This window comes from Macaca thibetana, chromosome 18 (genome assembly GCF_024542745.1).
Source record: "Macaca thibetana thibetana isolate TM-01 chromosome 18, ASM2454274v1, whole genome shotgun sequence".
NCBI classification, from domain to species: Eukaryota; Metazoa; Chordata; class Mammalia; order Primates; family Cercopithecidae; genus Macaca; species Macaca thibetana.
In genome coordinates this window covers 68,811,088-68,834,028 of record NC_065595.1, presented here as the reverse complement: position 1 = coordinate 68,834,028, position 22,941 = coordinate 68,811,088, and the positions used below count along the sequence as shown (strand labels likewise).

Below are 22,941 nucleotides of genomic sequence, written 5' to 3'. Positions count from 1 at the left end.
TCCAAGGCTCATTGGCTGCTAAGAAAAATTGTCACTGTGGCCAGGTGCAGTGGCTCCTGCCTATAACCCCAGCACTTTGGGAGGCTGAGGTGGGCAGATTACCTGAGCCCAGGAGTTTGAGACCAGCCTGGACAACATGGCAAAACCATGTCTCTACAAAAAAATACCAAAATTAGCTGGGTGTGGTGGCGCCCACCTGTAGTCCCAGCTACTCAGGGGGCTGAGGTGGGAGGATTGCTAGAGCCCGGGAGGTGGAGGGTGCAGTGAGCTAAGACTGCACCACTGCACTCCAGCCTGGGTGACAGAGCAAGACCCTGTCTCAAAAACAAACAAAAACCCTTTAATTATCATTTGGAAGAGGACTTATTCTTAAAAATGCAGGCCTTAGTACTTACATAGTTGGATGATGCTTTTAGAAAAATGACTTGGGGGACACTCCTCCTATATTTTACACATTTCAGTGGCAGAACAGGATAACAATTCAGACCTCCTGTGTGCTCTGACCATGGACAACACACAGCTCTGTCATCCTCAAGCTGCACTGTAAGTGAAGCTGGGGTAACGGTATGTAGAACAATGATTGGTATTATTTGTTTAAATATTATTTCTTATAAGAAGGCAACAGAGTGCAGTTTGTAAATACCGGTTTAAAAACTCCTTTCTTTTAGAAAGGAGAATGAGAGAAAGCGAAATATAAAAAACACATACTTGTGCTGAACCATGAATGACACCATCACAGAAATATCTAAAAACCATACTGCTTAAAGGCACTTGTTGCAATGTGTAATTCAGCTAAGATGATAATCAAATGCATAGCTCTTGAATACAGAAAAATGATACAAATCCTCCTCCTTTGCTGCCCTTCCCACAGAATACTGAGGTAAAACTTATTGAGGCCCAGCTACCAAAGGCAGAATTAGTTGTTCCATATCCTAGGCTAGCATTTGGTACATAGCCCCTATTTTATCATGATTACTGAGAACTGTTAAGTCTAACTCGACTGTGTAGATCAAGACAGTTTTATCTTAGTGCATCCAGTGGCTGAAGCACAGTTGGCACCCTGTAGATTTTGTGTTGTTGCAGTGAGATCACCAGTTACTATAAAGAGCTGATTTGGGCTGGGTTTGGTGGCTCACACCTGTAATCCTGGCACTTTGGGAGACCAAGGCCAGAGGATTGCTTGAGGCCAGGAGTTCAAGACCTGCCTGGGCAACATAGTAGAACCACATCCCTACAAAAATTTTAAAAATAAATTAGCCAGGTGGAGTGGCCCGCACCTGTAGTTCTAGTTACCTGGGAGGCTGAGATGGGAGGATCTCTCGAGGCCAGGAGCTCGAGGTTACAGTGAGTCATGATTGTGCCACTGTACTCCAGCCTGGGCTACAAGGCAAGACTTCGGCTCTAAAAAAAAAATTGTTTTTTAATGAAAAAAAGAGCTGATTTGGCTCTTTCTTCCCCCATTTACCCAGAATTGCTTAAGTGGTAGATACTGACAAGGTATCTCAGCAGAGCAGAATTCTCATGGTTTGAGTCAGTCGGGACCAATTTATGTTGATGTGAATTTCTAACTCCTTTGTCATTCTGAGTGTGTCAGCTGAATTCACGTAAGGGCATTCATCAAGGAAGGAAGAGAAACAGCCTTTAGTTTTAACTATTTTATAGCTGAGAAAATTAGACACATACTCCGAGTTACGGGGTCTATTCTGATTTTTATTACTCCTAGAAATTTCATACAGACTATAATCTATCTTGTTAGTAATATCTGATAGGGAATTTTTTGGAATAGCTATGTGTAGAAACTATTTTATTACACAGATTTAGGAATCTCAGAGGATCTGATTCCTTCGTCTCTAAATCTTCAATGGCATTAAATGCCAATACATTGTCCTTGGTCAAGATTACAACGCAGAAAGGAACAAGCTAATTAACTATTTAGAATTCCCTCTCCTAAGAGACCACATCGACAAAGTGGCACCATCACACAGTTTGGTGTTTTGTTGATCACTTTAGGATACCACCACCATTTTGGAGGCTTTGGGTGGAGCTGGGGATAAAGCCATGGAGGCAGAACCGTGTCGGAAAACCTGGGTTTAGCCCCACTTTGTACTTGGGTGTTTGAGCTAATCGCTTAAGTCACGTAAAACAACAAGACTAATAAAGTCTGGGACACAGACTTTAACACCTCAAGTGCTGCCAAAAGTATTTAAAAGCCAAAAGCGAATCACAGGCACCCTTCACCGAGCACCTCCTAGACATCAAGAACCGTGCTAGGTTCCCTACATTCTTCATTTAATGCCAATAACCCCACGAGGCAGGTATCACCTTCATTCTACAAATGGGCCCCACTCCTACCAACTAACTGGCTGATTCAGGATCTGACCCCAGGCCGGCCACCGCTCCCGCTGGCGGATTGCCCGCCTTGTCAGCTCGAGTTAGCAGGACGTGGGAGTAAAAACCCGGCGCCCCAGCCTTCACCGTGCTGCACGAGGAAGCTGGCTAGGCAGGCATGACTTTGTCAGTCAACCGCCCCGCAGCCGGGCCCTGGGCTTTGTTAGCAGCCACTTGGCGAGGGCCCCGGGCGGGTGGGGAGGCGGCGCTTCCTCCAATAGGAGGTGGGACCCCGGCTCCGCCGACCTCGGAGCCGCCCCGGCCCCGGATCGCCGACGACGTACGTGCAGGCCTGGGGATGGGGCGCGGGCCACGAGCGGCGCGCCCGCCGAGATGGCTGCGGCCTGCAGGGCGGTGGGCGAGGCCGGTGACCCAATAAAGCGGCCGGTCCGCGGGAGGCCCCGCCCGGCCGGGTTCCGGCACTCGCCGCAGGGTCCCGGCCGGCGGCAGTTTGCGCGCCCCCGTCCGCAGCGCTCGGCTTGAGGGCGGCTTGGGCCGAGGGTGTGAGCGCGCGCCGCCGGGCCGGGGCCCGGCCGGGAGCGGGGAAGGCGGGAGGCGGGAGCGCCGGTCGCCCGGGAGCCGCGCAGAGGAGCAGGCGGGGCGGGACGCGGCCGGGGGCCCAGGCGTCCGGGAGCCGCGCCGCCCGCGGCAGGCCCGGGCCCTCGGCCCGCCCCGCGCGCGCGCCCCCGCCAGCCCGGCCCTCCTCCTCCCCGCCGCCCCTCCCGCGCGCGTCCACCGGCTCCCCGGCTCGCGCCGCTCCATGTAGCCCCGGATCCCCGGGCGGCCGCGGAGGAGGGGGCGACCACAAGATGGCGGGTACGTGGCCCCCTGTTCTCCGGGCGGCGGCGGCGACTCCTCGCGCCCACCCGCCCTCCGCCGCCGCCCTGAGTGGCGGCCGGGCCGGGGCCGGCGTGGGGTCCCGGCGCGGGGAGGCGCCGCCGGGGCGGGAGGGCGGGCGGTGGGGGCGTCGCGCCGGGCCCCGGGGCGCTGACCGGGCCTTTCTTCTCTCTCCTCGGCGCAGACCTCTCGCTGCTCCAGGAGGACCTGCAGGAGGACGCCGACGGATGTGAGTGGCCCGACCTCGCGGTGGCCCGGCAGCCCGCGGGGAGCGGCCGGGGAGGGCGGGCTGCGGCGCGGCCTGGGCCGGGCCCTGGCTGGCTGAGGGGACGGTGGGCGAGGGCGGCCCCGGGCGGGCTGGGGTGGCGATTTTGGGGGAAAATCTCGCGTCCGTGAGGAAACGGCGCGCCCAGGTTCCGCTGGGGGAGGGAGACGCCCGGAGTAACGCCCAAGTTCGCTTTCCGCCCTTCGCTCTCCTCTCCCGGCGCCCCCGAATCGCCCGCGGGCTCGGCAGTGGCGCGGCTGATTTGGAAGGAGAAGCCGGTGGGGCAGGATTTGAAGTGGGGTTTGGGTGTGTTTCGGCCCCGGGTGTCCCCTTCCCCCGTCCCTCTAGGAAGGAAGAGGCTCGCGCGGGAGGTGTGTTTCCTTAGAGTGGCTCTTCCAGGAGCGCCGGGGGGGGGCAGCCTGGGCCCCGGTAGCCGTCTGGGCTCCCCGACCCGGTTTTGGGTCGTCTGAGGATGACATACCTGTCATTTTACTTGGGCTGGGAGCAGTTTCTAGATTGCTCCCGATGTGATTCGTGGATTACGGGAAGGTTAGAAGGTGTGGCCTCGTCAGGAATTACTAGGTTTGAAGAGCATATTTCTTTAATGCAGATACTCAGAAATCACCCAGCCCTCCTTCAGTGTTAACAGTGCAGCCTTCCTTTGAGGTACTGAAGTTTTTAGAGAGTTGACGTTTTTATTTTTAAAAAGACAAAGTTTTTGACGTTTCCTGATGGCGACGGAATTGATATTTAGAAAGGAATTTTTCGTCTTATATGTACTTTTCTAAGTCTTAGAAGATAATTTGGGTCACGATAGAAAAGACAGAGTTAAGCAGGTTTGTATTGAAAGAAGTGACAGATTGCAGTTAAAATAGTTTCTATTCATGCTAATCTTCCAAAATAGTGACCCATCAGAAAAATCAATAGGTTTTAAGATGCATTTTAAAAATGAAGAGTGTGCAAAATGTATAAGCGCAGATCATGGGATGCATAAGGGACCAAGAAATTGTTCTGAGTTGAGATGCTAAGCATAGTAGAATTGTGGTCTGTTTAGTGGAAAGCCTACTGGATGCTGAGATTGACTGTCTAATACCTGTGTAAGTAATTTCAGAGATGGTTGCAGTTTGAAATTACTCTTTTAAATACTCTGTAGTTAATCCTTAACATTGTCTAAGGTGCTTCCCTTACTCAGAGTAAACTGAATTTTTAGATTCCTGGTTGTTTTGAGTAAAGTAAAGGGCATTTACTATTTAGATGGATTATTTGAAACGAGTGATTTATCTTTAAATGAACCACGTCCAGACTTTGGTTAAGTCTGTGTTTTTAGTGGGGTGGCTCAAAACAGCTCTCTTAAAGGGAGCAGTACTCATGTAGTGAAGGGCGGCTTTAACATTTTATTTAATGTTTACCGTAAGCCACTTCTCTGCCTAATAGTAAGTTTGAGATATTGTTTAAGGCAGCTATTGATTTCAGATCTCTTGCCAGGTTAGGATTGGAGAAGTGGCCCTGATTATGTTACCTCGAGGAGGGCTTTTTAGATTTATGTTCGACTTTGTGAATAAAAGATTCATTCATTCAGCAAGTATTTATGACTGTCTGGAGCAAAAACTTCTCACTCCTGAAGGATGAAATGCGGTGTCAGTTTCTTCCCTAGCCCCCAACAAGCACAATGTAGAGGGGAAGGCATACCTGTGAAAAATTCAGCCATGAGTTTGAAGACTCTGCCCCGTACTAGGGATGGAGCTCTGGGAAGGGTGGGCACAACCCGTGCCCTCTAGTGGTTTACAAGCAGTTTTGAATCTAGGTGTACAGTACTATTACAGTTACAGACTTGGAGCCAGGCTGCTCTGTTCGTCTTAGCAGTGTCTTTTTGGGCAGACTCGGGCAACTCACTTAACCTCCCTATGCCTCAGTTTTGTCATTTGTAAGTAGACATAAGAAATATTACCTGCTTCATAGAGTTGTTCAGGACTATACGTGAGTTAGTGCCTGTGAAGCACTTGGAACAATTCCTGGTAAACGGCGATGATTATGATTATGTTTGCTGTTATGAGAAAAGAGCAAGGGAAGCTTGAAAGAAGAGCAGAGTAGGAAACACTGATGTTGAACCTTCCAGAATGAAGGTACTTACAGATGCTGCCAACGCTTGCAACTAACTTTTTTTTTTTTTTTTTTGAGATGGAGCTTCACCCTTGTTGCCCACGCTGGAGTGCAATGGCGCGATCTCGGCTCACCGCAACCTCTGCCTCCTGGGTTCAAGTGATTCTCCTGCCTCAGCCTCCTGAGTAACGGGATTACAGGCGTGCGCCACCACGCCCAGCTAATTTTGTACTTTTAGTAGAGACAGGGTTTCTCCATGTTGATCAGGCTGGTCTCAAACTCCCGACCTCAGGTGATCCACCTGCCTTGGCCTCCCAAAGTGCTGGGATTACAGGCGTGAGCCACTGCGCCCGGCTGCAACTAACTTTTTAAAGATTCTGTTTCCTATGCATTTTAATTTAGGGTAAAACAGACATTGAAGACACAATAGTTATTTGCATATTCATAATTTGGTTGAAGGCTTTGTTAGAGTAATTGCTTGTTTTTCTCAGTTACTAAAGTGTTTGCAGGTGATACCTTTACCCAGAACATTCAGGAACAGAGGACCTTTGGACATATGGCCAGTTGAAGGACCACTTCCCTTCTCTTGTGAAGGGAGAAAGAATGAGGAGGAGCACTGGGCCATGGTGCCTGCTTAGAGAGCAAGATGGTTGGTAAGGGAGTGAGAAAGCTGTCACATCCTGGAGAAGCTGGAGAAGGTAGAGGACCCAAAGGCAGAGGAATGGAGCTTGGGCTGCCCTTACAACACGGTTGTTATCTCATGAGCCTGAGTTTCTCTGTCTATGGCAAAACTCCAGAGTATGGAGGCCAATCATCAGCCAAGCTAGGTGTAAGTTGGCCCTTGATATGGGAAGAAATTATTTTCTGGTCAAGCTCTAGAATCTTGGTTGCCCTTCCTAAGTGCAGAACCTGGGCTCTGAGGGAAGAGAGAGTAAGTTCTGTTGTGCAGATGATCTAGGAAAGGACCTAGCTGGAGTCTAGGACTGGAAAGAGGGTCATTGCCAGACATTGGTAAGAGTCTCACGTCTTTCGATTTGATTTGTTTTAAGCCCATCTCTGTATAGAGGCATAGAGTTGGGGAGAAGGTTGGTCAAAGACTGACTTGACTGATAACCTTTGGAGGAGAAAAAAAAATCTAATGAGGAAAAAATGGATGGTATTGTATTTGTATATATATCTCAAAAGGTCATAAAGGTAAGTAAATGAAATCATTATCAGGTACTGTTAAATTTAGGAGAATAGGCTGGGCGTGGTGACTCATGCCTGTGATCCCAGCAGTTTGGGAGGCCGAGGTGGGCAGATCACGATGTCAGGAGATCGAGACCATCCTGGCCAACCTGGTGAAATGTCTACTAAAATACAAAAAAATATTAACTGGGCGTGGTGGCGTGCACCTGTAGTCACAGCTACTCAGGAGGCTGAGACAGGGAAGCTGCTTGAACCCGGGAGGTGGAGGTTGCAGTGAGCCAAAATTGTGCCACTGCACTCCAGCCTGGCGACAGAGCAAGCCTCCATCTCAAAGAAAAGTTTAGGAGAATAATGCAGTAAAACTATATGTATTTAAGTTTAAAAGTGATACTTTCAATACTGTATCATGAAATACTTTGAATTTCAGATTGAAAGCAAACCAGTGACTCCATTTGAATATGGTTATCTCAGCGGATTTCAGAGTTGGATAAACCCTTTTTAATTTTTTATATTTAATTATGTACGTTAAGTAATAGGAGACAATACAAAATTGTAGATGTTTAGAAAAAAGTTATTTCAGTTTTCTATTTTAGTTTCCAAAGATTCAATTTTGATTCACATTTAAGTTGGTAGATTCCTAAAATGAAATGAGGCTAAGATACAGTTAAGATTTGATGAGCTAATGCTTGTAAAAATAATTTCACTGAAGGAGTTTCATTAGAACTTAAACTTTTATCGAAGCAGTATGTTGAATATCATTTTTAAAGAATGGCTATGTAACGCTTAGTTGACAGTGCCTTTCATACACAGGTTATTCTTCCCAGCAGTCCTGTGATGTAGGCTGTGGTATTCTCATACTAATAAGTAAGTTGACTAATGCCCAAAGGGACTAAAGAAACAAAACTCCTAAGTTTAGATGGAATTTAAACTAGACCTTCTGATTCTAAATATCATACTTTGAATATTATATTTTCTTAAATGGCCCAGTTTAAAATATTGATCAACCCAAACTTGTATAGGCAGTTTCTTTGAACTCATTCTTAAAGTACCCTTGCAAATTAATCTGGGATGCTGCATGTGGTTTAGTTTACACCTGGAGAATGATAGAGAGGATGGAGCTTGGGTATAATGCAGCTTATTTAGTCGTTAATTTTTATTTCAGCTGTAACTAAGTATAACGTTGAAAAGTTTTTGAAGCTATGTTACTGAATATGCCATACAACAAATTTTTTTCATATTGAAGTTTTGGAATCCTTTTACATTATGCTGTTTTTTGGGTTTAAGGGCAGTGTTGAAGTAGAGTGAAGAATGGGTCCAGAACTAACTGAGGGTAACCGCCTAGACCGCACTCTGTGCAGAATCCCAGGCCCTCCTACCACTTTTCAAAACCAGTTCTGATAAGCTTAGAGTCCTTGTTGCTGGGGGAGGTGAGGAGCAAAATATTGGTGCTGTATCCGGTAGCAGCCAGGGAATCATTCAGAAACCTTAGGAAGGTGCCCTTGAACATGAATGATATTTAGGAGTATTGTTAAATAGGGATTTGGGAGGGTGAGTCATGAGACCTGGTAGCCTGTTTTGACTGCTGCCAACAAGCCTGGATGGAGAAGTCTTTATTTAGAGATAATATCATTGATAAACTAGAAAAGAGTGCTTTTAAAATGGTTCCGGTGGTACCCACATGTGTGTAGGATCAATTAATGATACTTAGGCTAACAACTCCCACATAAAATTGAGAGAGAGAGAAACCCCTTTGTAAATATGCATGGGCCTGTAGCGTCAAGATGCACTGCCCTTCCCCCTCCAGAAAAAAAAAAAAAAAAAACAAACAAAAAAAAAAAAACGCCTAAATGCATACTTTTTGTTAGTTCCTGCCTGTGAAAGATAAATAGACCTCAGGAGGTAAAGTTCAGAAGTCTGCCGCCACATTTGTTTGATCTCTGGTTTATTATTTCTGGTCTTTTTCCCTCAGTCCCCTCAAAACAATGAATGTATGTTTATTAAACTACTGTTACTTTGCTTCCATGTTTGTATTATATCTCTTTTTTTATACTTTGGAGTAAAAGTATTTGAAAGTTCCTAAATTTGAATTAGAGTTTTGTTGTTGTTTTTAAATTGGATCTGAGAATACACCTAACTTAGTGTTTTGGGCAGAAGTCTAGATGGCACAACTATGGAATTTTGGCTGAGGAGGTTTTCCCTCTAATTTCTGTAAGAGGGTCTGGAACCTGCTCTGCTTTTAGCACAGATGTTTGAGCTGGTGAATCACCAATGCTTTTTCCTCCACAAATTCTTAACTCTCCTAACTTTTAAGTCAGCTTCTTATCTCTCTAGACTAAGAAGCAAACTTAACTTACTTTCTGGCTTTATTGATATGAATTTGGTTGGTATTTGAACATCTATCATGAAGTCGTTCTGGAAGATACCTCCGTATAGTTTTGTGGAGGGGAAAGAACACTAGGCTTGGTAAGCCTTTAGACCTGAGTTAATATTCTGGCCCTGCCATTTATTCTCTTTAAAATCTGAGCAAGTTAACTTTTTCTCAGCTTTCTATCTTTAAAATATTGATGGATTTTTGGATCATCTCCGGTTTTTTGCTATTACAAATCTGCTGTGAACATTCATACACAAGTCTGTGTGAATATATACGTTTTTTCTCTTGGGTATACATCTAGAAGTAGAATGGCTGTTTAACTTTTTAAGAAACTGCCGGCCCAGCACGGTGGCTTATGCCTGTAGCTGGGACCATAGGCCTGCACCACCATGCCTAGCTAATTTTTTTGTATTTTTGGTAGAGATGAGGTTTTGCTTTGTTGTCTAGGCTGGCCTTGAACTCCTGAGCTCAAGCAATCCACCTGCCTTGGCCTCCCAAAGTGCTGGAATTAACAGGCGTGAGCCACTGCACCCAGCCTGATGTAGATCACTTTTATATTTCAATCTATGAAATTCACTTTTAGTAGAAATAACTCATTTATTCAAGACTTCATTTATTTAAGATTGGTGGCAATTTGGACCTGGGTTAGTTCAAATTTTATATTTGGATTACCTGTGGAAAAAAAGATTACTACCAAAGTAATTGCATTATGATTGCAAAGGAAATTTTTATTCACTGAAGGGAACATATAACACATCTGTAATATTTGGGAAATCCACAAGTGTATATCAGAGCAAGTGCTTTGTTATACTACCTTTCTATTAAATACTGTTTGTATACATAATCTTGGTAACTAACTTGAAACTAGATAAACATGCTGCTACTGTATTATATAAATAGAAATACATTATACATATGGTGTATATATAAATACATGTATGAATATACATATAGTATACTTCAGCAAATTATTTTTGCCTTAAATTCAGTTGTGTTGTAGGACAATTTTGCATTTCTAAGGATTTAGTAAGGTTTTAGTATTGATATTTGAAGGAAGGATTTCTGATAAACATTATTTGTATTATTGCAAAGTACAAAATTAAAGCTTGCCATACCTCTTGCTTGAGACTATTAGACTAAGTTGTGTAGTCCTTCAAATTTATGTTATTTATCTATTTCCATTAATTTTCTTTCTCCAAATGAATTAATTGGGTTTCTGCTACCTCACTAGATGAGGGGTTGAAAAGTTTCTGTAGAAGGCCAAATATTAAATAGTTTAGGTTTTGTGGACCATGTGATCTTTGTTGCAGCTACTCAGATCTGCTATTGTGAGGTAAAAGCAGCCATGACAATACAGAAATGAACGAACGGAAGTGTCATCCAATAAAATTTTATTTATGAAAACAGAAGGTGGGCCAGTTTGGCTCGGTGGCTGTAGTTGGTCAGCCCTTTCACTGTGCTATAAAATCCAAGATCTGTAACATTTTTATTCTTGACTCATCACAGAGTGCTCAGCAATACATCTCATCAATACTTATTTGCCAAATAAGTATTGAATGAATCTTGATGTTTCAGGCCAAGCTAAATGAGACCATAAACCTAATTTGGGGTCAAATAATGAAATTATTTTTAATTAAACTTGTTATTTTGAACACTTTCCAGACCTATACAAAAGCTGCACAGATATTGTAATGAATTCCCAATTCTTCACCTGAATTAAGCTGTTAACATTTTGCCAGTTTGCTTGTTATTTCTCTATACATTTACACATTATTCTTAATCTTAATTTTTTGGTGTACCTTTTGAAAATAGGTTGTGGTCATTGGGACCTTTAACCTGTGTCTCCTAAGAACGAGGGCACTTTTACAATCATAGTAGTGAAATTTAGGAAATTTAACATTGCTACAATTCTGTTATATAATATGCAGTATATATTGAAATATCCCCAGTAATGGCCTTATGGCAACTGTCTTTTGCTGTAAGGACATTACTTACAAACTTACTAGTTTGGAACAGTTTCTCAGCCTTTAGCGTTGATGATATTGACATTTTTAAAGAGTCCATTTGGTTTTTTCTGTTTCCTCATGATTTGATTCAGGTTATGCTTCTCAGTGGTTCACATTAAGGAGCACCTGATAGCAGTGTCCATTACTGGTAATGTGGAGGTGATGTCTATCAAATTGCTCCACTGTAAAGATTCTAGTTTTGCTATTGTAAATAGTAAGGAAATAATTTGACAATAGGGAAACACCCTGTTTCCAAACATTTACCCATTAGTATTAGACGGTGCTGATGATTCTTGCCTGAATTAATTGCGTTTACTAACTGACATTCTGCTTTATATTCATTTGTTGGTATATTTATTTGTTAAAATATCATTTTAAAGCCCCACATCATTATAAGGTAACTCTCATTCTGTGGTGTATCTCATTGTCTTTCATTTTCTAAAATGTAAAGATGGGAAACAAAATTTGGCAGATTTATTGTGGCCTGAGCAGTATCAAGGGAAAAACTGAAGGGAAGGATAGACTATGAGCTTTTTTCTGTTTTATGTAGGATTATTAGAGGTTATGTAGGGAATAGAAGGGTGTTTAGATCAAATTTGATAAAAGGTTATACAAATTAAAGAGTTCTCTTTGGTGTGATACTTCTCAAGGTATTAATATGCTAATGTGCTTGTGAATATCTTATAGAAGGATAAAATATATTAAAGAAACTCTTGACTCATCAAGTATCCCTATGGACTACATTTTCATTAACAAATATTAATGAATGTGCCTCCATGAGAAGCATTGGATTCTGTTTTTTAGATAATAAAAAGATTTGCAAGACAATCTTTAGGGAATTTATATATGTTGGGGAGGGAGAGGGGAAGGAGAGGTAGGAGAATATGAAAAAAAAAAAAAAAACTTTGCAATTATTGGTGGAGTAAAAGTAAGGGCACCCAAGACAGCAGGGAATTAAAAGGAAGAAGAACTCTTAATTAGAAAATGGAAAATGCTTCCTGGATGGTGTTTGTAATAGGTAAATTTAAGCTGAGATGAGGTTAGAGAGTACAGAAATGGAACAGATGAAACCACGTAAGACAGAAAAGTGGTGGGGCATGTTGCAGCAAATTGACTCCATATGGGCTGTGTGCAGGGGAGGAAATTAGGTTGGGGCCAGATCCTGGAGACCCTTGAATTACAGCATGAGAAAGAAAGTTGTACCTTAATTCAGACTGCCTGGGAGGCTTATAGGGGGTGGAATGGTGGGGGTTGGGAGGGAGGGCATGCAAGGGCGTGCATTGAACAGAGTGGGAAGATTGAAATGGTACTGATGTATAAACTGGATTTGAATGAGGGCAGGCAATTATATTAATAATAGTCTAGGACCATGCTATTTAAACTTTGTTACTGCATACCTACTAAAATAATTTTGAAAACTCTGTATCATGTATTTTAAAGTTGACATCCAAAATTTTCTCCATAAAATTTTACCATATTTGCAAAGGATATAATTTCTAATGTATTATAAATATCAGTATTTTAAACATAGAGTTGTATCACTTTTTAAAATGGACTCTAAATACTATAGCACTTGTATACCCACTATTCATTTTTTAAAACTCACAAATAGGCAAGACTGTAAGAGACAAATAAGACAAAAAAATTGTGAATAAATTATTTAAATTGAGACTCTTGCATTTTTTTCTTTATCTCTTTTCATTTTCCACACAGAAATTTACCTTGATATATTTTCATATTTTCATGCTTGAGAGTTGATTTCTCAGTCACATTTCTCTGCACCAAAAATGGGTAAAGAGAAATTTAAATTTTGTGTCAGGCAAGATGGCTCACACCTGTAATCCCAGTACTTTGAAAGGTTGAGGCAGGAGGATCACTTGAGCCCAGGAGTTTGAGACCAGCCCTGGCAACATAGTGAGACCACCAGCTCTACAAAAAATAAAAAAAATTACGTGGGCATGGTGGCACATGCACTTGTAGTCCTAACTAGGGAGACTGAATTGGGAGGACTGCGTGATCCTGGGAGGTCGAGGCTGCAGTGATCCATGATCACATGAGACTTTCTCTCAAAAATTAAAAAATAAAAAGAAATTAAAAATTTGAATTTCCTGTTAATATAAAACTTAAAGTTTTATTGAGTTCCCATTATTAATACTCAGTTGATCAACCAGAATATATTACAAATTGAAAAAAACCTAGTGAACAACGTTTTATCAAAAAGGCATCTCTTAATGAAATGGATGGGAATTTTACAAAATAATTGTGTATTCATGGATAGAATTTATTGCTTAGAATGAGATAATACTTAACATCATTTCTACTTTACATTTTAAGAGCTATAAGCGCTAAGAAATGTTCGTAAATAAGTCAATGGGAATGGAAATGGTTTTGTTGGCAGTGCCACTCATTTTCTTGAACTGCTTCCAACTTATATGCAAAAAAATTACAAAAATTATTTTTAATACGCTTTCAGTCTTTCCATAATTTTGAAACTTTGTTGAAATTTGTTGAAATATTTCAACAAAGGGTTGAAAACCATCTGACTTGTAAAAGTATTCATTACAGTATTTAGGGGGTTGATCACTTAACATTTTCATCAATATTTCAAAAGGTTCCATTGTTTAGCGTGGAAGGTTTTTTTCTATCTTGGAGAAGTGCATCCTAGTAGCTTTGAGATGGTTAGCTTGGAGATAATGCTTTTCTCAGATTCGAGAACATGAAGGGAAAGCCTTGGATCCATAACTCTCAGGCACATTTTTGGGATAGAAATCCCTGGAAGCTGGGGTCTGGAAAATTCCTTAGAGTTATCCAATCTGATAAAGTTGTAGTTACTAAGTTATAAATCTTCATGTACCTTCATGGGGTTTGAATACCCCAGTTTGCTCTAGGCGGAATTATCAGAGCCTCTGAGTTAGAGTGTTGGGAACTTAAAAGGAGGGAATAGATACAGAATACTTTATAAAAGTAGAATTTATGGCTCTTAGGAACTGATTAGATATGGGGGCAAGAAAGATAGTATTTTAAACAATAAATGAAGACCTCGTGTTCGGTATCTCGAGTTGAGTGGGGAAAATGATGGTGATTGGAAAGTCATGAGGATGAGCTGATTTTATAAGAATAGTTTGGACAGTTTAGTTTTCAGAACAAATATGACATGGAGGTGGAGATTTTACAGTGTACTTGCAAATATGGCTCTAGGGATCAGGACAAGATGACTTCATGGGTCATCTGCACAATATGTGATAGCTGCAAATGGCTGGGTTTACCAAGGAGGGGAAGAGGGCATATGTGTAATGTATATGTATGAGGACAAAAGTATAGGGGAAACTACTACATAAAAGAGAAGTAAGCAAGAATAGTTCAGAAGAGTAGAAAATTACTCAGGATTGTGCACTTCCAGAGAACTTACGAGAATTTTAAGAAGAGGATGTTGGGGTGGCAGGTGTCAACATTATGAAAAGCTGTAGAGAAGTAAGAGCAGTTGGTCTGAGAAGGATTGCTGATCTTTGAGAAGAGAGTCACAGAGTGAAAGAGAAGACATTTTATTTGTCTTGGTGAAGGCTATCAAGGGGGAACTGTACCTTTAAGAAGTTTGATGGAAAAAAGCCATTTTAGGGATAGCAAGCTTAGGTTCTAGATTCACCATGAAAGGAAAAGCCCCATGTAGTGAGACTGGTTCTTAAATACCTTTCTATGGATCGTAAAGTACAGTTTCCATGGAGGCATTCACCTTCACCATTGTAACATTATTGTTGCTGTGGTTGAGTCCTGGGTGAGGTGGTTGGACTTTAAGAGCCATGTCGTTGGAAAAATATGTGTCTTCAGACCATAGCAGCATGACTTTTTGAGAATCCTCTGGGGACTGAGACCAGCTGAGGGAATAGCACTTCTCCATCTCTCTCTCACACTCTGAAGCGTGTGTATGCTCACTGAATTGGATGTATGGTGGTCAAGTGCACTATCGAGACTGTTTCTTGCTTTTGTTCTCTTGATTGCTGACACTTCCCACCCCCGTCCCGACTTGGCAGAACAGAGTAAATGCATGTGTGGTGATAATAAGGTAGGAATGGAAGTTGGGTTTTTTGAAGATGGTTTCAGGAACTTTTAATAAATAGAGATTTGAGACATCTTCCGAGGATTGTAAGGTTTGATAAGAATTGTAGATTCAAAATTCTTATTGAGTGACCATGAAATTAGCTTGAATTTGTAGTATATTTGAGCATATTTAACAAGGAATAGAAAAGAGGCATACTTACAGTATTGATGCAGGTGGAGAATACAGTTGGTCTTCCACATTGAAGATTCCACATCTGGGGATTCAACCAACTGTGAATTGAAATATTTTTAAAAATAGAAAACAGCAGAACAATTTTAAAAATACAAATAAAAAATGCCGTATAACCAACTATTTACATAGCATTTACGTTGTTAAGTAATCTAGAGATGGTTTAAGATACAAAGGAACCTGTATATAGATATATGCAAATTCTACAACATCCTATGTCAGGGCTTGAACATCCTTGGATTTTGGTATTCATTTGGGGGTTGGTCCTGGAACCAATTCCCTGCAAATACCAAGAGATGACTGTATGGTACTCTTGAGAAGGTTAGGGCTTCTGTGTATTCCTTCCTTCCCCCTCTTGCTCTTTGACAACTAAGAGTGGTAGGATCATTGAAAGAAGAGTGCTAGGAAATGAGGCCTGAAGTTCTGTTAGAATGCTGTGTAAAAACAGGTCATTTCACTTGGAAGTGATAACATGATCTTTGCTTCTTAATTTAAAAAACAGATCTTAATAATTGATAATTTTAGTCAGATTTTATTGTAGCATAGTTGAGTGAGTATATACATTGCCTGGAGTTGTCTGTTGTTCTGCGATAACTGTTGAAATGAGTCAAGTTGTTGCTTGGAAAAATCTCAGATGTCATTCTGAATTACAGAGTAGTAATGTGATTTCTCTAGCCAAGTAAGAGGATTTTGCAAAATGTATTAATGTTAACTCTTTAAAAATTAGAAGGCAGAGTCGATTTGGGTAGGTCGTGTTTCCCTACTCCTGCCTTGCTTCTGTATCAACCTTATGCCCCAGCTACACCAAATTACTTGTAATTCTGGAGACATAAAATAGTTTTCTTTGACTCCCTATCTTTGGAATTTTCTGCTTAGAATGCCCTCCTCCTGCCCTTTGTCCTGCTTGGCAAATTCCAGTGTATTTTCCAAGAATTGGCTTGACTTCGAAGCCTTCTCTTACTTATCAGGGCAGACTTAGAAGTATAATAGTTAACAGCATATTTTGTTTGTATACAGTCTTATACTATGTATTTTTTCTTAGTAGAGTATGTTTATATATGCACACACTTACATACAATGTATACCCATATATGTACATACATGCACAATTTTTTGTCTAGTTTTTATAGTATATTCCTTGTTCAGTGCCTGACATTAGATAGTGTATGTGCTGTCCTGTTTATATTAAGACTACTAACTGGTTGAATGAAAACAATTAAAAACACATGGTTTTCCTACTTACTGGTTGAATGAAATCAATGAAAACAAAAATACTTGGAAACTACGGGCAGATTTTCTGTTTCTAGAAACAAACTGAAATGCAAAGTGGGAGGGAACATTTGCTTATTTGCCTGACACTGTTGCAGTTATCACTGTGTCTTAAAAGTCTTAACCGTTATTTTATAGATAAATATAATAAGTGACAAAACGGGATTTGAATCCAGATCTCTCTTACCATAAAAATCTTCTGTTCTTTTCACACAATTTGGCTATGACTATGTACAATTTTATGGTGGGCCCAACCTTTTTTTTTTTTTTTTTTGAGACAGTGTCTCGGTACGTCACCCAGGTTGGAGTGCAGTGGCGTGATTTTGGCTCACTGCAACCTCCTCATCCTGGTTTGAAGCGCTTCTCCTGCTTCAGCCCAGCTGATTTTTGTATTTTTAGTAGAGATGGGATTTCACCATGTCGGCCAGGCTGGTGTGAAACTTCTGACCTCAAATTATCAGCCCACCTTGGCCTCCCAAAGTGCTGGGATTACAGGCGTGAGCCACTGCGCATGGCCAAAGGAAAGGCGCAACTTTTAAACTATTATATTTTAGGCACTTTTTCTTAAATTTAAAAAAGCGAAAAATTGGAATTTCTCTTCTGCTACTTTGGATTTTTATGTTAGATTCAGGGAACTGCAGGTAGTATAGAGAGAGGATACTTCTGGAACTATGACAGTTGTTTTGTCCTGTTACATAATCTCATGTCTATACAAAAAGACATTCAGTTCTATAGGTAACAAGGATTGTCGTTGTTTTATTGTTTCTTTCCCTTGTCATCTTCATTCCTGATGTTCTCTTTGTTTGTATCGTAACATATTTGATTCCTTTCGTGATTTGGAACTAGAAGGTTCTATTGAGCCTAGTTTATGTGTAGCAGCAGTTTTCAAAGGGTCTTGGAGATAAGATGAACCAAAGCTTTAAGTATAGGGCCTTAGTTTATATCCTAGATTTTCTATTCCTATTAAGAATTCTATTCTTTTGGCCAGGCGCAGTGGCTCACGCCGATAATCCCAGCACTTCGGGAGGCCAAGGCGGGTGGATCACTTGAGGCCAGGAGTTCAAGACCAACCTGGGCAACGTGGTGAAACCCCGTCTCTTCTAAAAATACAAGAATTAGCCAGGTGTTGTGGCGCCTGCCTGTAATTCCAGCTGCTCAAGAGGCTGAGGCATGAGAATTGCTTATACCTGGGAGGCGGAGGTTGCGGTGAGCCGAGATAGCACCACTGCACTCCAGCCTGGGCAACAGAGCAAGACTCTGTGTCAAAAAAAATAAAAAAGAATTCTATTCTTTTAGAATTCTATTCTGTTAAGATTAACCAAAAACCCAATTTTCTTTTTTTTTTTTTTTTTTTTTTTTTTTTTTTGAGACGGAGTCTCGCTCTGTCGCCCAGGCTGGAGTGCAGTGGCTGGATCTTGGCTCACTGCAAGCTCCGCCTCCCGGGTTTACGCCATTCTCCTGCCTCAGCCTCCCGTGTAGCTGGGACTACAGGCGCCCACTACCTCGCCCGGCTAGTTTTTTGTATTTTTTAGTAGAGACGGGGTTTCACTGTGTTAGCCAGGATGGTCTTGATCTCCTGACCTCGTGATCCGCCCGTCTCGGCCTCCCAAAGTGCTGGGATTACAGGCTTGAGCCACCGCGCCCGGCCCCAATTTTCAATTAAAAGATGTGCCACATAACTTTTTCATGGAATCTTTTACTTTATAATTAAATATTAGGTTTTGCAAAATGAAAAATACCTATTTAATTATTTATTGGCAATCTGTCTTGAGCTTACAAGGGATCTTCCCTTTAACTTTTTATCCTGGCTGCCCTTCAGCTAGCAATGACAGCTATTAAGACAGTAAGTTTATAGGGAAAGAGGGAGTATTGGAATTTTGGGAGAACAGATAGAAAAAGCATTTCAGAGTAGTCATTGTTAATATATGCTTTTTAAAAAGTTTATTATTTTTTTTATTTTGGAGACAGAGTGTCATTCTGTCACCCAGGTTAGAGTGCAGCGGTGCCATCTTGGCTCACTGCAACCTCTACCTCCCAGGTTCAAGTGATTCTTGTGATTCAGCCTCCCAAGTAGCTGGAATTTCAGGCATGCACCACCATGCCCAACTAATTTTTTTGTATTTTTAGTAGAGACGGGGTTTCACCAGGTTGGCCTGGCTGGTCTTGAACTCCTAACCTCTAAGTGATCCACCTGCCTCAGCCTCCCACAGTGCTGGGATTACAGGCATGAGCCACTGTGCCCGGCCAGTATATGCTTTTTTTTTTTCCTCCAAAAAAGACAACAGTAACAACAACAACCTGATTTGAACACACTGTATTATATACTTTTTGGTCATTTAAAAAATTCAAATAGCATTAAAAGATGATGGTTTTTTAATGGTTTTTTTACTTCATCAGTGAAAGAGGCTGAATTTTAAAAGCCGTGGAACAGTATAGGGCTATTGCTGCCATTATAGTGTTCAAGAATCCATAGAGTTTAGTTATGCAGAGCTACTTAAGAATTCAAGAGTCTTAAAGTACTAATATCTCCATTTCTAGTAATACTTCTTGTCTTTGATCTATTTTGTCTCATAATAATATAGCTACTCCAGCTTTTTTTCTTTTTTCTTTTTTTGAGACAGTCTCACTCTGTCACCCAGGCTGGAATGCAGTGGAGCTATCTCAGCTTACTGAAACGTCTGCCTCCCATACTTAAGTGATCCCCCCACTTCAAGCACCCAAGTAGCAGGGACCACAGGTGTGCACCACCACCCCCAGCTAATATTTTTGTATCTTTTATAGAGATGGGGTTTCACCATGTTGCCCAGGCTGGTCTCGTCTCAAACTCCTGAGCTCAAGCAGTCCACCTGCTTCAGCCTTCCAAAGTGCTGGGATTATCGGCATGAGCCACCACACCTGGCCTCCTGCTTTCTTATGCTCACTATTTTGTGTTATATCTTTTAAAAAAATTATTTTCAACCTGATGGTTGAAATTTTGTCTTTAGAAATGTATCTCTGGTAGACAGACTATATTTCTGATGGTCTGACAATCTTTGCCTTTTATATTTAATGTAATTATTGATCTAGTTGCATTTAGGTCTGTGATTCTGCTATTTATTTTCTGTTTGACTCATGGTTTTTTCCTCTGTTACTCCTTTCCAGACTTTATTTTGGGTTAACTGAGTATTTTTTAGTACTCCATTTTAGTTTCTCCGTTATCTTTATACCTATACCTTCTAATATGTTTCAGAGATTGCTCCTAGGATTGTTATTTTTTTTGGGGGGGGGCGCCAAATATAAGTGAACATTTGTCACTAGTGTCTGTACCAGAGTGGAACACTCCCTTTGTATGGAAGTGATTAGACTTTGTATGGAAGTCTAATCATGATAGAGTGGTAGCAAAACATTTGAAGCAGAATATGATTTTGTTACCTTCTAGGAGTATGCTTCTTAAGTATGGTTGTTTAACAGTCTGCATTTAAATTAGTGGAGTTATTTATCTAAAAGTAAATGCTCCTGAGCCTTACTCCAAACTAAATAAGTATCTGAGTGTGGGATCTAGGTATCTGCATTTTAGGTAAGTGCTCCAAGCTTGTCTTGAACATAATTATGTTTGGCAGTCACTGCCCTCTGCTTTTTATGGGCCAGAATCAATTTTATTGTTTATCTTTAAGATTAACAAGTGTGAGACTGATGAAACAGTTTGGTCATAGTCATAGAATTCTAGAGCCTTTATAAAGGTGTTTCAAGGTTATGCTAGCTTAACAGTCTTATAAAGGAGAAAACTGGCCAGATGAGAGTGGCTGAGTGGCTTTTACAGCTCTGATTTATAATTAATAAGGTATTTTGCTATGAATTGTAGACTAGAATAAGCTGTATAAAATATTTCTGCTCTGTATAGTTATGTTCATGGTTAGGTATTGTTTGTAATCCAATTTGACAGTCTCTGCCTTAGTTGGGCTATTTAGACCATTTGCACTTAATGTAGTTGCTGATATGGTTGTGTTCAAATCTCTTTATCTTGCTGTTTCTCATTTGTTTGTCTCATCTCTTCTTGTTCCCTTTATTCTCTTTTTGTGTGTTCTTTTAGATTACTTATGGGGTGTACTGGATTAGTAGTTGTATGTCTTTGGTGTATGTGTGTTTCTTTTTAAATAATGATTGCTTTAGAGTTTGTAATTAATATGCATTTTTACTTTTCCACAGTCAACTTCAAGTAATATGTATCTCTTCACACACAGCATAAGAGCTTTGTAACAGTATACCCTTTTCTTGCCTGTGTGCTATTGTAGTCATATATTATACTTCTGCATGTGTTGTGAACCCCACAATATATATTTATCCATTTATTTTTTAGTACATAGTTTTATTTAAGCAGTTATTTTTTAGATACTTGAAAAATAAGAAATTTTTTATTTATCCCATATTAACTTTTTGTTCTTTCTTTTTTTTCTGGAGACAGGGTCTTGCTTTGTCCTCCAGACTGGAGTGCAGTGGCGCCATCTCAGGTCACTGCAGCTTTGACCTCCCAGGTTCAAGCAGTCCTCTTGCCTCAGCCCCCTAAGTAGCTGGGACTACAGGTGCATGCCACCATGCCCAGCTAATTTTTGTATTTTTTTTAGAGGCACAGTTTTACCATAGTGCCCAGGCTGATTTTGAACTCCTGAGCTCAGGTGATCCATCCGCCTCGGCCTCTCAAAGTGATAGGATCACAGGCGTGAGCCACTGTGCCCGGCCCTATATTAATTGTTTCTGATGCCCTTTATTCTTTTGTATAGATCCAGATTCTCATATGGTGTAATTTTACTTTTGCTTGAATGATTTGCTTTAGTATTTCCTATAGTGCATGTCTGCTGTTGATGATAGCAGTCTTTGTATGGCTGAAAGAATCTTTATTTCAGCTTCATATTTGGAAGATTTCTATTTCTTAGGTGTGGAGTTGTAGGTATTTTTCTTTATGTACTTTAAAGATGTTACTGTCTTCTGACTTGTATTTTAGATGGAAAAATCTGCTATCATTCTTATTTTTGTTTTTCTGTATATAACTTGAGTTTTTCTCTGGCTGCCCAAAAGTTTCTATCACTAGCTTTAAGCAATTTGATTATATTGTGCCTTGGTATACTTTTCTTCATGTTTCTTGCTCATGAGTTTCATTGAACCCCTTGAATCTATCTGTAGATTGATAGTTTTTACCAAATTTGGGAAAATTTTGTCCGTTATTTCTTCAGATATATTTTATATCTCCCATTCTTCTTTGGGGACTCCATTTGCACATATATTTGGATGCTGGGAGTTTTCCTACAATTGATTGATGCTTAATTTTCTTCCTCCCCCATATTTTTTCTGTTTCATTTGGGATATTTTTCTTACGCTTTTTCTTCAAGGTAACACATTTTTTCCTCTGTAATGTTTAATCTGCTCTTGATCCCATCCCGTGTATTTTTCATATCTTTTTTTCATCTCTAAAAGATCAATTTAGGTCTTTCATATCATCTTCCGTGTCTCTTCTTTTTTTTTTTTTTTTTTTTTTTTTTTTTTTTTGAGACGGAGTGTCGCTCTGTTGCCCAGGCTGGAATGCAGTGGCCGGATCTCGGCTCACTGCAAGCTCCGCCTTCTGGGTTTACGCCATTCTCCTGCCTCAGCCTCCCGAGTAGCTGGGACTACAGGCGCCCGCCACCTCGCCCGGCTAGTTTTTTGTATTTTTTAGTAGAGACGGGGTTTCACCGTGTTCGCCAGGATGGTCTCGATCTCCTGACTTCGTGATCCACCGGTGTCGGCCTCCCAAAGTGCTGGGATTACAGGCTTGAGCCACCGCGCCCGGCCCCGTGTCTCTTCTTAACATGCTCTTTTTTTCTGCCTTCTTAAATGTATGGAATATAATTAAAATAACTTTCAATGTCCTTATCTACTAATTCTATATTCTTTGTTCTGGGTCTGTTTCTGTTGTAGAATTTTTTGCCTCATGGTTTGTATTTTCCTGCCTTTTGTGTGCCTAGTAATTTTTTATTGGATGCTAGATGTTGTGGAGTTTACCTTGTTGAGTGCTAGCTATTTTTATATTCATTTACATACTTGAGTTTTGTTCTGTGACACAGTTTTTTGGATATAGTTTGTTTCTTTTGAAGCCTGTTAAACTTTGTTAGGCAAAACCAGGAGAATTGTTTGCCACTTCTTAGGCGTTTTGCCTCATTTATTATAGAATTTTTTAAATTTTTATTGGTGGAGACATAAACTAGTCCTTGTCCTTTGTGAT

At 41.0% G+C, this 22,941-nt stretch overlaps 2 protein-coding genes across 4 annotated transcripts in view; one reads left to right on the top strand and one right to left on the bottom strand.

Annotated features, from left to right (window-relative positions):
* The window catches only part of RAB31 (RAB31, member RAS oncogene family), a 431,066-nt gene that overhangs the window by 252,319 nt on the left and 155,806 nt on the right, over nt 1-22,941 (bottom strand). The window lies entirely within an intron of this gene.
* Nucleotides 2,505-22,941, top strand: part of PPP4R1 (protein phosphatase 4 regulatory subunit 1) — a 71,910-nt gene continuing 51,473 nt past the window's right edge. The window contains exons 1-2 of one of the 3 annotated variants that reach the window (XM_050767374.1): nt 2,505-2,668; nt 3,410-3,454. Coding sequence is in view for 2 of the 3 variants with exons in the window: in XM_050767373.1 (XP_050623330.1) it covers nt 3,198-3,204; nt 3,410-3,454 (52 nt within the window). In the remaining variant the exon portion in view is untranslated. Of the gene's footprint in view, nt 2,669-3,080; nt 3,205-3,409; nt 3,455-22,941 lie in introns of those variants that run through there. The other 2 variants (XM_050767373.1, XM_050767372.1) reach the window with 2 other exon arrangements.